Source organism: Microtus pennsylvanicus, chromosome 3, assembly GCF_037038515.1.
Source record: "Microtus pennsylvanicus isolate mMicPen1 chromosome 3, mMicPen1.hap1, whole genome shotgun sequence".
NCBI lineage: Eukaryota > Metazoa > Chordata > Mammalia > Rodentia > Cricetidae > Microtus > Microtus pennsylvanicus.
In genome coordinates, this window is record NC_134581.1 from 2,801,295 (window position 1) to 2,814,913 (window position 13,619).

The following is a 13,619-nucleotide window of genomic DNA, read 5'->3' on the forward strand; positions in this document are numbered from 1 at the left end:
TGCGGGACAGAGGGTCACACGTGTATACAGATGTGCAGGTGTGAGATTCACATGCGTGTACAGATGTGCGGGCCAGGGATTCACACCAGATGTCTCCTCCATCGTGCTTCTCCTTGAGTGGTAAAAGACAGACTCTCACTAAACCTAGAACTCACCAGTTGGCTAGACTAGCTGGTCACTGAGCTCCTGGGATCCTCTTGCCGACCTCCTTTGCCCTGGTATAAGTCCTCCCTTCCTTGGCTTCTAGTGGGGATTGAACTCAGGTCCCTGTGCTTCCAAGGCAAGCACTTGACGGACTGAGCCCCCTCCAGCCCTCAGATCCCATCTCCAGACCCCAGAGGTATTTATTTACTTGGGTATTTATTTTATCAGATCTTGGTCACACTGCATCCCCAGGGACTGGGCATGGTTCCTAAATTGGGAGGTAAGGAGTCAACTAAATGTCCGAGTCTCAGTCCACAGGCCAAGGAAAGCGCAGGTAGAATTAGGCCGGGGTGGACAGCCCTTTGCCATCCTGCTTTAGATCAAATCCAGGTTTCTAGATGTGCTTGGTTCCTTCAGGGATAAAGCTAACATCTCCAACCTGAGCCGCCTATGGGGAAGATCAACCCACAGTGTTTAATCTGTTTCTTCTGGATTTCAGAGACCCCTAGAGCCACCACCAGCGACCTGACTCCCCTGCGCCTGCATTTCCATGGTCTCCTCAGGAAGAGGGCTCCAGGGCTGGGTACATTTTCTACTCAGAAAGTGTTTCTAAACCTTTCTCCCGGAAGGAAGGGGTGAGGGCGGGGTTGGGCATGGCTAGCTGGTGACCCCAGGTTACAGGATAGCAGTGACGGGCCGGTGTAGAGCTTCTTAGGTCCCCAGTCCCAGTTCTGTTCTGTGAAACGGGGCGGAGGGACCCAGCAAACTCTAGCACTTCGGGGTGCAGAAGATCACTGTGCTCTGCGGGGGCTGGGGGTTCTCGGGGATGTGAGCGCTACACTATCGGGGGCCTCCCTTTCCTCTTGATCGGTGAGAATCCTTATCCCAGTCAAGACCCTCATCACCAGCTGAGCCGCCTGTTACTCTAGAGGGACTTTCCTAGAAAGGGCGATCAGGAGCTCCTTGGAAAGGTGCAAACCAAGCCAGGATGGCTCAGCCAGCCAGAGCTTGGGGGTGCCTAAGAAACTCTCTGGCGCCACTTGGCGACCAGGAGCAACAGCCGATGTGATCAGGTGGGCAAGGGTCCTGGAAAGAAATCAGAGCCTTTTCCCAGGGGCTCCTTCCGCGTGGAGTCAGGAAGTATACCCAAATTTTGCAATTGTATGAAAACAGACCCAGATTGAGTTATGAGAAACTGAGAGTGCGAATCCCCTCTCTCACGCGTGGGAGCCCACTCAGGCCCGAAGGTGGTCCCAGAAAACACACCAGAATTATGCTTTCTGACCCCCAAGCCTGTGCAGATCCCCCAGTTTCCTTGAAGAAGCACTTGACTCCCAAAGCTGAACACGGTCACCTTCTCCATTCCAGATAAACTGTTTCCCACTCAGGAGGGGGCGGCCTGCCCGAAGAGACGGGGAAGTGCTGGACAGGTGGGAAGGAAGCTCTTTAGATAACGAGGAGATCCCCTACGAGGTACCCAGTCTGGGAGGGGCTATCCGAGCCGCTTCCCTTCTCTCCCGGCCATAGGTGGTCGCTCCAGGGGCGGTCTCCTGAGCACGTGTCCTGCTGGACTGCGTCAGCACTGGGTAAACAGATGACTGGCTGCGCGCCCGGGCGGGGCTATTTAAGAGGCAGCCGCCCTCCCGCCTGCCTTGAACTTGGCTGGACCGCAGCCTGCTCTGCTGGAAGCCGCTAAGCCAGTTGATTCCCCAGCAAAGGTAAGGCGGCATCTCTGTTGGCTGATCCAAGAATCAGGCGTGTGAAGAATATTGGCTCGTAGCTTTGCACCCTTGAGTATCGTCTGTTTTCTGTGTCTTCCCTCCTTTGACAGCTGGAAAGATTTCCTGAAGTCAGAAATAACGGCGCTGGATTCTAAAATGCGTCTGGGTGGGTACGCTGCGAGGAGACTTGTTCCTCTGTTCCGTCTCTTTTCATGACAAGGCTGGGATAGCCGTTTCTTAGGATTCCCATGATGTTCGGATCACTTTGAAATCATTTAAAAGAAAATACCAAGAGGCTTTAAGACATACCCATTTTCTAAAAGCTGCAGAAAAAAATTAAGGCTTTGGGAATAGAAATACATCGTTATGATGGAGGTCCCATTAGCTCAGTTCTCAAATGCGGGGCTTTGGCCATAACTCAGGACTGGGCGCAGATTTCTGGCTTTTGTTTTGCATAGTGACTTTTTGTTCGCTCTGGTATAAATGCCTAGGAACCTCTGTAAAAACACAGCTTATATTTATGCGCCGGTACTTTAAACGGTGACTCCCATTGTTGTCCCGTTCATTTCTGTAGCGACAGCTTTTAATCTCCTGCATTTCTCTCCAGGAGTATCCACCCCCCCCCCCTCTCTCTCTCACACACACACACACACACTCACTCACTCACTCACTCACTCACTCACTCTGTGCTTTTCTGGTTAGAAGAGAGATGAGCTACAAGGCTCTAACTTGAGAAAAGCAGGAGGTACTGCTCCTGAACCGGGCAGAAAATCGGGTCTCTGTGGGATTCCTGGGCCCTGGGTGTGGATAACACAAAAGCATGCAGAAGTGTCCCGAGGCGCGCGGTGGCCAGGGTGCAGCTAGACACTGCGCTTGGCTAGCTCTAGGGCATGAGTCAGTTTGGCGCAGTTGCAGCCCCCACCTTCGACCTGGGCGGACTTCGGTGTGCATTCGGGACTTCGTTGGAAGCCCGCCGAAGTCAGCCTTTGGTTCACGCTCCTCGCCTCCGCTCCCCACAGCCATGAAGAGCGGAGTGTGTCTGTGCGTGCTGATGGCAGTCCTGGTTGCGGGCGCCCTGACGCAGCCAGTGGCCCCGGCAGAAGCCGTGGACTCCGCGGTGCAGCGGGCGGAGGAGGCTCCCCGAAGGCAGCTGAGGGCCGCTGTGCTCAAGACCGACGGCGAGCCCCGAGCGCGCCTGGGCACACTGATAGCGCGATACATCCAGCAGGCTCGCAAAGGTAAGGATATCCGCTCTCCTCACACTGCAGCTGCGGCTTCTGGCTTCCAATTCTGATCCCCCAAAACACCTGCCGGGGAAGGAAGCAGGGGACATACAACAGCAAGATTTTCAGTTTCTTCCCTGAGGTACACTGCACCGCACTGTGTTGTTGGCTAGTGGTGTTTGCAGCCCCCAAAAGAGGAGATGGGTGGGGGGCTTTATCTTCTCCGCTGTATCTGCAACAGGATTGGGGACCACCCAGACTCTGACCATTGAAACCCCTCTGGCAGGAAGTGGGTCGGTGCTGAGAAAGCCTGAGATCTGAGAAAAGAGTTGTCATTGTGTACATCTTTCCCCCAGTACGGAGCAGGAGGAAAGTGTCAAAGGGCCAGGAGCAGTCAAAGGTCCCTTGGCTGTCCAGTCAGGACGGTCACACAGGGAAAGCTTTATCTTGTATTTCTGTAGCTGTCAGAAAGGTGGTCTCGATGCTAACCACCACAGGGCTTCTCGGCATTGGAAGACTTTTCCCATAAACCCCGTGGGCAATTGAGCAGCTAGCCAGTTGAGGGTTCCTTTCCTGTACCTGTCTCTCTCATCTTCAGCGAGGCAATGGGGACTGAGTGGCCCAGATCCCCTCCCAATCCAGGAGTCATGGCTGGCACCAAGACAGCCTTCATCTCTGAAGTGATCCTCAGGCAGGGAGGTGAATGGTGACCTCTGGCTGGGGTGTGTCAAACTGAACCAGTAGAGCTGGATTTGGGGAGGTGGGCACTCTTTCTGTAGAGCTCACTTACCCAATTTGTCCTGTCTGCATTTGAGTAGCCCAGAGCACTGGGCTTGACTAGTGAAGGGAAACTAGGGAGCCTGTTGAGTCTCCTAGAGTCCCCATGAAGTTGAGACTCGGGGGCTTCAGGAACATCAAGAGATTTCTTTTCTTCCTGTGTGGGAGCTCACTCCACAGCCATATCTAGAATGTTTTCCTGGAAATGCGTATTATTCGTAAAGATTCCAATTCCAGCACTCAGGGATGCAGAGGCAGGCAGATCGCTGTTAGTTCGGAGCCAGAATGGTCTACAGAATGAGTTCCAGGACAACCAGAGATACACAGAGAAACTCTGTCTCAACACCCCCCCCCCAAAATAAAAGAAAAGAAAAGAAAGAAAAAGGAAACAATTCTAGACAAGATGCTTTTTGAGTGGTTGGGGTTTGGTTTCAGCTGGTAGACTGGCCTAGAATGCACACAATCCTGAGACCAACTCTGGTGCAAAATGGCACTGGGCGTGGCGGTGCACACCTGTGATCTTAGCACTCAGGAGGTGGGCAGATCTGCTCAAGGCTAGCCTCTGCCGTGCAGCAAGTTTGAGGCTAGTCCTGGCTACGTGAGATCTTGTATTTAAAAAAAACACTAAAATATAAAATAAAACAAAGCTTATCCTTTTTGTCCGCCCGGCCCTCAGGGGTCCTTGAGCAAGCCTATTTCTGGGGAGGCAGGCGAGGGAGGCATCAGTGGTCCAGGAAGAAATGTGTTCCAGCAGAAAGCGGGGCAGCATCAACAGCATTAGCATGAGATGCTATCTCCGTGTGTCTCCCTCAGACCTTAAAACCGTTTTTGCACAGCGAGCATCTCACTCATTTTTCTTTTATTGAAGCCCATGCTAAAGAAAGCAAGTAACGTCTGAGCATGTGTTGGCTTGTCTAGGAGGCAGCAGAGTGAATCCATACCCATTTGACTTCCGCTGAGGTCTGGAGGACATTGGGCTTCCCTGCTCACCTGTCTGCTCTGGGTGTAAGAGTTTGAGAGAGCCAGATCCCTTTGTCTCAGCCCATGACTTGGTTCTAAGTCCCTTCATGGAGTAGTGCTGGGGACAGATGGGGTGTGATAACATCAAGCCTGATGACAGATCCATGTGGGATGCGAGAGCCAAGGCCAGTTCCAAACACAGCTCCCACGACTGGTTAAATGCCCAGCCACTGACCAGGCAGCTGGCTTGATAGAAGCATGGGTTGTGCCCAGCCCTCACAGTGGACACTAATCCCTGAGCCGGCCGGAGGATGGGCTGTATTTTCATGTGATGGTACAGGAAACCGGGCTGCATATATTGCTGCCTATGTTTGTTTTACCTGAAAAAAACTGGGTACTGAAGCAGCCAGGTCTGTTCTGCACAAGCTAGGGCTGTCTACCCAAAGAACGCAGGGTGTGGGCTCTCAGTTCCCAACCCAGGAAGACGTGAGGTCAGAGAGAAGAATGTGATGATTTCTGTTTTAAGTTTAGCTGGTTAAATTCATTCTGCAGTAAGGGTAACTGCCTCTGTGGTGCCATTTAAGAAACGTTTTACTAATATGTATTAATTATGCCTTAATGGTGAGCTTCATTATGGCGTCTAATGCATCCATAGTACATTCAGATTACACTCACCCCACTGCCCTCACTCCTTCTCCCCCTCCCCCTCCTAATCCTCTTCCCAATCAACCTGTCTTCTACCAACGGGTCTCATTATCATTGCTTACTGGAGCATGGGCTAAGTAATCCTCTTTCTGGCTGTGCTAGCCTGGGGCAGGAGCTGGCAGGGAAGCCGCCTGCAAACCCCAAAGATGGGAACACTGTGGTCCCAGAGCAGTGGCATCCCCAGGGGCCTCTCTTTACCCTATCAGCCTCACAGAAGGAGCTACCCTGATTCCAAGTCCAGGAGGCCACTGTCCACCATTTGTGGGCTGGGACCATGTCATCTGCCCGCAGAGGAAGGAACTCACGTCACCGCACCTCTTCCTGCCCAGATCACACAGTTACCACAGGCTGGACCCTGCTGCAGGTTACAGTGCTGTGTTTTGGTCCAAATGGCTGGTTTAAATTTCACTTTTTCTGACTTTTCATTCAGTTTCTATGAATGCTACCAAGATGCCAGTATTTTAATCTGACAGGGGTGTATTTTTCTGGTTATTATTATATTTAAAAGACTGGAGCCTTCATGTGAATAATTTGGAAGCATGTTCATGTAGAAAGAGAACTTGATTTCATTTTTTTAGCATTTATTTATGAGGGGGCATGGGAGGCCTGTAGAGTTCAGAGGACAGCGATGCTCTCGTCTTCCACTGTGTGGATCCAGGGGCTCAAACTCACATTGCCAAGCTTGACAAAAACCATACTTAGCCATCGAGCCGTCTGACTTGTCCTTGTTCCAAAAAAAAGAAAACTCATTTACTTACGTGTGTGTATGTGTATTATGTGCATGTGTGCGTTATGTGTGTTTATGGTGTGTACAGTGGGAGTCAGAAGACAACCTCAGGTGCTGGTTCGTGCTTACCTTCTACCTAGTTTTAGGCGGGACGTTTTTGTGGTTTGTCACTGCGCTTCATACTCCAGGCTGCCTGGCCCATGAGCATCTGGGAGACTTTCCTGTCTCCGCCTCCCATCTCAGGACACGCCTTAGTATATCCAGTGTGGATTCCAGGAATCTGAACTTGGGTTGTCAGGCTTATGCAGCAAGCAGTTTACCTGCTGAGCCATCTTTCTCCCTGGTTCTTGATCTCATTTCTAAAAATGTAATCCTTGCATCACGGTGCTGTGGTCCCAGAAAGCTCCCCCATGAGCTAAGCATGCTGGGACGTTAAGTCAATGCATTTAGAAGTAGTGCATTCTGGGAGGATCTTTGCATGGCTTCTGATGAGCATCGGGTGCACTACAGAATGATGTTTTGGGTAGGAAACTCTGGACAGCTCCTAGGCTGAACAAGGCAGGGAGAAGCCAAGCCATCTAAACACTAGCACAGAGGTTCTTCCTCCTCTGTTTGCTCTTGGCCTCGCAGATTTAGTGCTCTAAGACCTGGTGGGATGGCTCTGACAGTCAATGCTCACTGAACAACAGGAAGACCCCCAAGAACCCATATTGAAGAACTGGGTGTGCACTGTACCCACAATCCCAGTGTTGGGGATGCAGACACACGAGGGTCCCTAAGGCTTGCTGGTTCCCCAGTGAGCTCCAGGTGCAGTAGAGGCTCCGTCTCAATGAGAGGGAGAAGAGATTGAGGAAGACACGGGTGTCCATATGCATGTATATATACATATATGTACAATGAAATCACAAGCACACACACACACACCCTGGCTTTCCCCATTGCTTTAGCCACACTTTCATATCCACAGCTCTTATCTTCTTCCTCTTTTCTACCCGCAGCTCCTTCTGGCCGCATGTCTGTTCTTAAGTCGCTGCAGAACCTGGACCCCAGCCACAGGATAAGTGACCGGGACTACACGGGCTGGATGGATTTTGGCCGGCGCAGCGCCGAGGACTACGAATACCCGTCCTAGTGGGCCAGCTTCTCAGTCCTGTTTGGAGGAGCTGGAACGAGAAAACAGTCACGCACACAACCCCTTGCCTCTGCTGTTCGACACTTTGAGTATCTATTTATTAAGTTCCCAATGTGAAATCTGTTAAGAGTGTGCAATACGGCCACACGCCTCAGCCCCGCCGGCGGTTGGAAGGCAGTGTTTCCTCCAGTGACTCCCAGACCTAATGTTGCTATGCTATTAAAGAGTTTTCCTTCTGCCACTCATTCATTGTGTCCGGCGAGGGTCTGCAGGTTGGAGAGGAGGGGAGACTGGTACAGGGTGTCCACAGGCGAATCCTTGCAGTGGATGGTCCCAGAGGGGCTCGGGACCTGAGTGCAGGGTATGGAGCTGTCCTCCCCACTGATGCTTGTAGAAGGGCTCTTGGACTCAGCCCTAGGGCCCAGCCCTGGCTACACCCATCCCCAACCCCTTCTTCCAGGCTACTCCACCCCAAGATTTCTTTAGGGTCCTCTCAACCTTTAAGTTACAGGGCAGTGATGGCCACAGCTTGTCCTCTGCAGACAAGGAGATGAGTCCTGCAAGGTGGAAGTGGCTGACCCTAGTGCCCCAGGAAGTGACTCCCAGACTTGAAGGCTGATGTACCTCGATGAGGAGGACTCCATTAACCAATATCCCCTCAAACTATGGTGTGTAGAGAATCATGGGAAACCACGTGTTTCAACCCGGAAAATCCGGGCTCCAGTGCAAGCATACTCCCAGGTGCTACTGGAGTTGCTGGCCCCAGCCATTCCTGGACATTCACTGACAGAGCACAGAGTCCATGTCTTCGTCCTGGGGAATTTGTTTCTGTTCTGCCCCAGATAGAGGGGGCACCGACTGACCAAAGAAATGCTTCTATCAACACCTAGCTTGGTGGGTCTATCAGGGTTACTGATGGAGGCACCGGTGAGTCAGGCAGCTGCATCACCAAAAAGCACATCCCAACATTGGGGGGCAACTCATGAAAGCTGCATCCCTGCACAGCCTGTAGGTGACTCCACGGAAGAGTCTCTTCTCCCCTTGAGGGAATATTTAACTAGAGGAAGCAGTTACCCAGCCGGCGGTGACAGCTTTCCCTGAGCCCTGTCACAGTGCTGTCAATCAGAGGGCATGCTGGGGGATTCCTGTTATCCAGCACAAGAGCCGATCTGTTCATTCTCTGGGCATCAGAGACATCCAGAGGTGACCAAGGAATGGCCACCCACAATGCAACTTCCCAGATCTCCTAACTGAGGCCCCCAGGACAGGGCAGCACAGAGGAATGGACATTGAAGGCCACATCATTCCATCTGTGCAATATCTCAGCAGACCCACCTAGTCCACCACAGCCCACAGGGATACTCTGTTCCTTCAGTGGTAGAAAAGGGACTCTTAGAAAGCTCTTCTGGTGACCCCGGGAAGACACGCTGGGAGCAATCTGAGAAGTTAGAATTCAGAATAAAATTAAGATCCAACCAGATAACACAATACACTGTCACCTCCTAGGGATCCCACCTCATTCAGTCCCAACAATTTGCTCTCCGAGACTGCCTCATAGATTAAGCCTCCAATTCCCATGTGTCCCCGTCTGTCTTCATTGGTAACGTGATTGAATTTGAAATCACTTGGAGACATACCTCTGGGGAATGTCTGCAAGGTCATTTTCAGAGATTAACTGAAGAGGGAGCACCATTAACTAAACACAGGGAGCACCATCCCATGGGTTGGGATCCCAAACTAAATCAAAGGAGAAAGCTATTTGAGCGCCAGCGTCCACTTCTACTTCCTGATGCTCTCACCACCAACATCCATCTCTTACCGTGACGGACTGCGTCCCTTTAAACCACGAGCACAATAAATCCTCTCTCCCTGAAGTTGCTTTGGTCACAGAGAGCAAAATGGTAACCAACACACCATAATTCATTCAGAAATATGTGTAGGTCTGTTTCTAGCGCACCACCAAGCATGGGGTGGGGTGGGATGAGACCACACTCTGTGTGCAAACGTGTATGTCGTGGGGGTGGATGAAGGACTCGGAATTGAACACAAAGCCCACGATACCCAGTGAGTGGAGAACTGATCTGAATTGGTGCCTTTTGAATTGCCACGCATGTGACATTAAGTTTTTATTTTTATTTTTGGTTTTTCGAGACAGGGTTTCTCTGTGGTTTTGGAGCCTGTCCTGGAACTAGCTCTTGTAGACCAGGCTGGTCTCGAGCTCACAGAGATTCGCCTGCCTCTGCCTCCCAAGTGCTGGGATTAAAGGCGTGCGCCACCACCGCCTGGCCTGAACATTAAGTTTTTAAAGATAAAGCCACACATGACTCTCAGAACTGTAAGACCAAGACACTTCAAGATGTCGTTTAACTCACTCATTAACAGAGACCCTTGAGGAAGTGCGGTCATCTCAGAGGACAATGGAGTTTGTCAGGAGAACTACGGCCTGGGAAGGGACTCACAAGTGGCTCCTGTGTCAATAAGAACAACAAAGCCAATGCTTGGAATAATCTGCCCCAGATCAGCAATCAGTTGATTTTAGGATATGCTCCCTGTGTTTTTATAGACACATCAGTAGGGCCTAAAGAACCGACAGAGATTATGGACTCAAAGACAGGCGCCAAGCACTGAACACAGGGGCGAGGCACCAGAAAGGGACCTCGTTCTATTGACTTTCTCTCTCAGTTCGAGGACCCAGTCCCCTGGGTGGAGAGGCCATGGTGGTGGCAGCAGAAGGTGACAGAACATTGCACCCACAGACGGGAAGCAGAGAGAGAGAGATGAAGGCCGTTCTTCAGTTTGCTTACTACTTTCCGTTCAGTTCAGGGGCCCGGTCTGCTGGGTGTTTCCACTCACAGTTAGGGTGAATCTTCTCTCCTTGGTTAAATATTTTCAAGCCCACCCTCACAGACATAGCCAGAGTTGTCTCTTCTAAACGGTGGTTCTAAATCTCATCAAACTGATAAGACCAGACATAACATGTGCCAAAGGAAAGATTCTTAATCTCTCGCCTTCATTTCTCGGTACGTTCAATATCTTTTCCTGGTTTCTTCAAGTTATTGCCCATCCTGGAGGTAAATACAGCAGAAGCCAAGCAAAGAGAGCTGTGGCCTCACTAATTTCCCCTGGCTCTAAGTTCTGCGCATTTTTGTTATTGACTGTGAAAAGGATTTGCTGCCTGGGGCTACAGCGTCTGCCCCAGATCCCCAACCACTTCCTGAGCCCACTGGACAGAGCCCCTCTCCCCAGCAGTATTGTCTCCACTCCACTCCTCTCTTACCCACCCCTCCCCCTTGCCACACTCTAGCCTCCCTGCCCTCTTCATTATTGCCCCCCAACACTACCCTCAGTCCCACCTCAGACTCTTTGGCTCACCCCCCTCCCCGCCACACACACACACACACACACACACACACACACATACACACACACAGCATGGCAGGACCTTCCAGATCCTTCAGCCCTGCCTCAGCTCAGATCATCCTCTATATACAACTCCCCCCGCCCGTGCTTTCTTCTGTTCTGCTTCCTTCCCCTTCAGAATTACGCTCTATATTAATTGATTGCTGGCTTCATCTTGCCTACTAGGGTACCAGTCCCATAAGAGCAGGGATTTTTTTAATCTGTTTTATTTAATTTCCATCCCTTATCATAGTCTTGTCTCACTAAATATTTGTATAATGGATTCATCAGCAAAGAGAAGTTCTCAGGGTCCCACCCACTAAGGTTATGGATCGGCATGAGAAGCAATTTTATCAGAAAAGTAAAACACACACAAGGACATGATCATGTCCTCCCAACCAAGCCCAGGAAGGTGGAAGGCAGGCTACTCACACAGTTCATATCACGCATGAGGGACATGGAGAGGGTGACAGAGCACTCCAGAGTGCACGCTCCCCTTCCACTCCAGAGTGCTCCCTCCCCTTCCACTCCAGAGTGCTCCCCCCTTCCACTCCAGAGTGCATGCTCCCCTTCCACCCCAGAGTACACCCTCCCCTTCCACTCCAGAGTGCACCTTCCCCTTCCACTCCAGAGTGCACGCTCTCCTTCCACTCCAGAGTGCGCCCTCCCCTTCCACTCCAGAGTGCACGCTCCCCTTCCACTCCAGAGTGCTCCCTCCCCTTCCACTCCATAGTGCTCCCTCCCCTTCCACCCCAGAGTGCTCCCTCCCCTTCCACTCCAGAGTGTGCCCTCCCCTTCCACCCCAGAGTGTGCCCTCCCCTTCCACTCCAGAGTGCTCCCTCCCCTTCCACCCCAGAGTGCACGCTCCCCTTCCACTCCAGAGTGCTCCCTCCCCTTCCACTCCAGAGTGTGCCCTCCCCTTCCACTCCAGAGTGCGCCCTCCCCTTCCACTCCAGAGTGCACGCTCCCCTTCCACTCCAGAGTATGCCCTCCCCTTCCACTCCAGAGTGCTCCCTCCCCTTCCACTCCAGAGTGCTCCCTCCCCTTCCATTTCAGAGTGCGCCCTCCCCTTCCACTCCAGCGTGTGCCCTCCCCTTCCTTCCAGAGTGTGCCCAACACAGCAAGCAAATGGATTAATATTTTTCTATTGATTTTCTAAAGCTCAAGGTATTGACACTATCATAGGAAGAAAAAGAATTCACTGGTGATTATTAGTGGGCTTACTCAGTGTTAAAGATGTGAACTGTCCAATAGCTGCTGGCACTGGTCTGAAATCCTAGCTACTTGGGAGGCTGAGGCAGGAGGGTTATGAGTTCAAGGCAACTGTGTCTCAAAATAAAAAGTAAAGAGAAAGCCAGAGATGTAGCTAAGTGGCAGAGCATTTGTCTAGCATGTGTGAAGCCCTGGATTCCATCCTCAGCAACAGACACATACACACACAGACACACACACATGGACACACATGGACACACATGGACACACACAGACATACACACACAGACACACACACACGGACACAAATTGACACACACAGACATACACACACAGACACACATGTGGACACATATATACACACACGTGTACACATACAGACACATACGCACACAGACACACACACATGGACACACATTGACACACACAGACATACACACACAGACGCACATAGACACACATTGACACACACAGACATACACACACAGACACACATGTGGACACATATATACACACACGTGTACACATACAGACACATACACACACATGCCTGATGGACATGAGGGGTACATTTACTCATTCAATACCTTTAAAGTGCTTTAAAGGCCCCAAGAGTTCTGGCATCTGTGAAATCTGACCAGTAGCATCTACTGATTGTCTTTTCCAAGGAGAATTGAACGTCTCATGTACCTTGTATGCTGGGGACACGGTGTGCACCCTGAACAATGTGAACATTACATTTCAAAGCCCTCAATCTTGTCAACATCTTAGAATGTGTTGATACTTTTGCTTTAGTGGGTTACCAACCTGGTAAAGTCCCCAAAAGTTTCACCACACCTTCGTTTGGCCTTGCATACATCATTCTGCTTGCAAAGAATGAAGACGGACCCTTGGCCTCCTTTCTGGCACATGCCCCAGTGACCAGGCAAGGAATGGTAGGGCTTATGCAAGACCACGGTCATCAAAGTCTTCAGTGGGGAGTGAGAATCAGTAAATATTGTGCACACATGAAAAATCTCCTAGAAACAAACTTAAATTACAATGATATCTATCAATAAAAAGAGGTGCCTAGGGTTTTAGGGATGCTCATCTTTGGGTGTTTCCAGAACGTACTAACACATGGATTGGGATTCCAGGCTGCATTAAAGGGGGAAAGGGGGAAGCTGGCAAGACACTCATTTCCTCCTCAGCTTCTTGGCCCACCAAGATGAGGGCTGGCAGCCTCCCCCTTACCACCACCACCACCACCACAATCACCACGTCCACCACCACCACCTTGCTTTCTTCACTGCGACAGACCACCACCAAATACACCCTTGCTGGCGGATATTTGCTTACAGCCATGAGCAATGCACTGTGGTAGTTGGAATAAGAATGGCCCCCACAGGCTCATGTATTTGAATGCTTAGTCATCCAGGGAGTGGTCTGTGGCCTTGTTGGAGGAAGTGTGTCACTTACCCATACTTCTCAGGTTGCTGGTGTTTCTCTGTTGAGGCCATGTTGAGGTCTATAGGTCTCTCCCTCTGTTATCCAAGCAACTAAAAATTTAAAATAATTCTGTACATGGAATTATATTTTTAATGAATTTTTTTATTTTACCAAGAGGGGAAAAAGAAAAA

General features: G+C 50.8%; 1 protein-coding gene across 2 annotated transcripts; it reads left to right on the forward strand.

The window, feature by feature from the left end:
- Window positions 1-1,724: 1,724 nt before the first annotated feature.
- Window positions 1,725-7,634, forward strand: Cck (cholecystokinin). Of its 2 annotated transcripts, XM_075964111.1 has the most exons (4): window positions 1,782-1,862; window positions 1,976-2,031; window positions 2,885-3,103; window positions 7,256-7,634. In XM_075964111.1, the coding sequence occupies exons 2-4, from the start codon at window positions 2,022-2,024 to the stop codon at window positions 7,387-7,389; spliced, it is 363 nt and encodes a 120-aa protein (XP_075820226.1). In that variant the 5' UTR covers window positions 1,782-1,862; window positions 1,976-2,021; the 3' UTR covers window positions 7,390-7,634. The 2 variants fall into 2 exon arrangements, with proteins under 2 accessions (XP_075820227.1, XP_075820226.1); XM_075964112.1 differs by lacking the exon at window positions 1,976-2,031 and having other exon boundaries at window positions 1,725-1,862.
- Window positions 7,635-13,619: the final 5,985 nt, after the last annotated feature.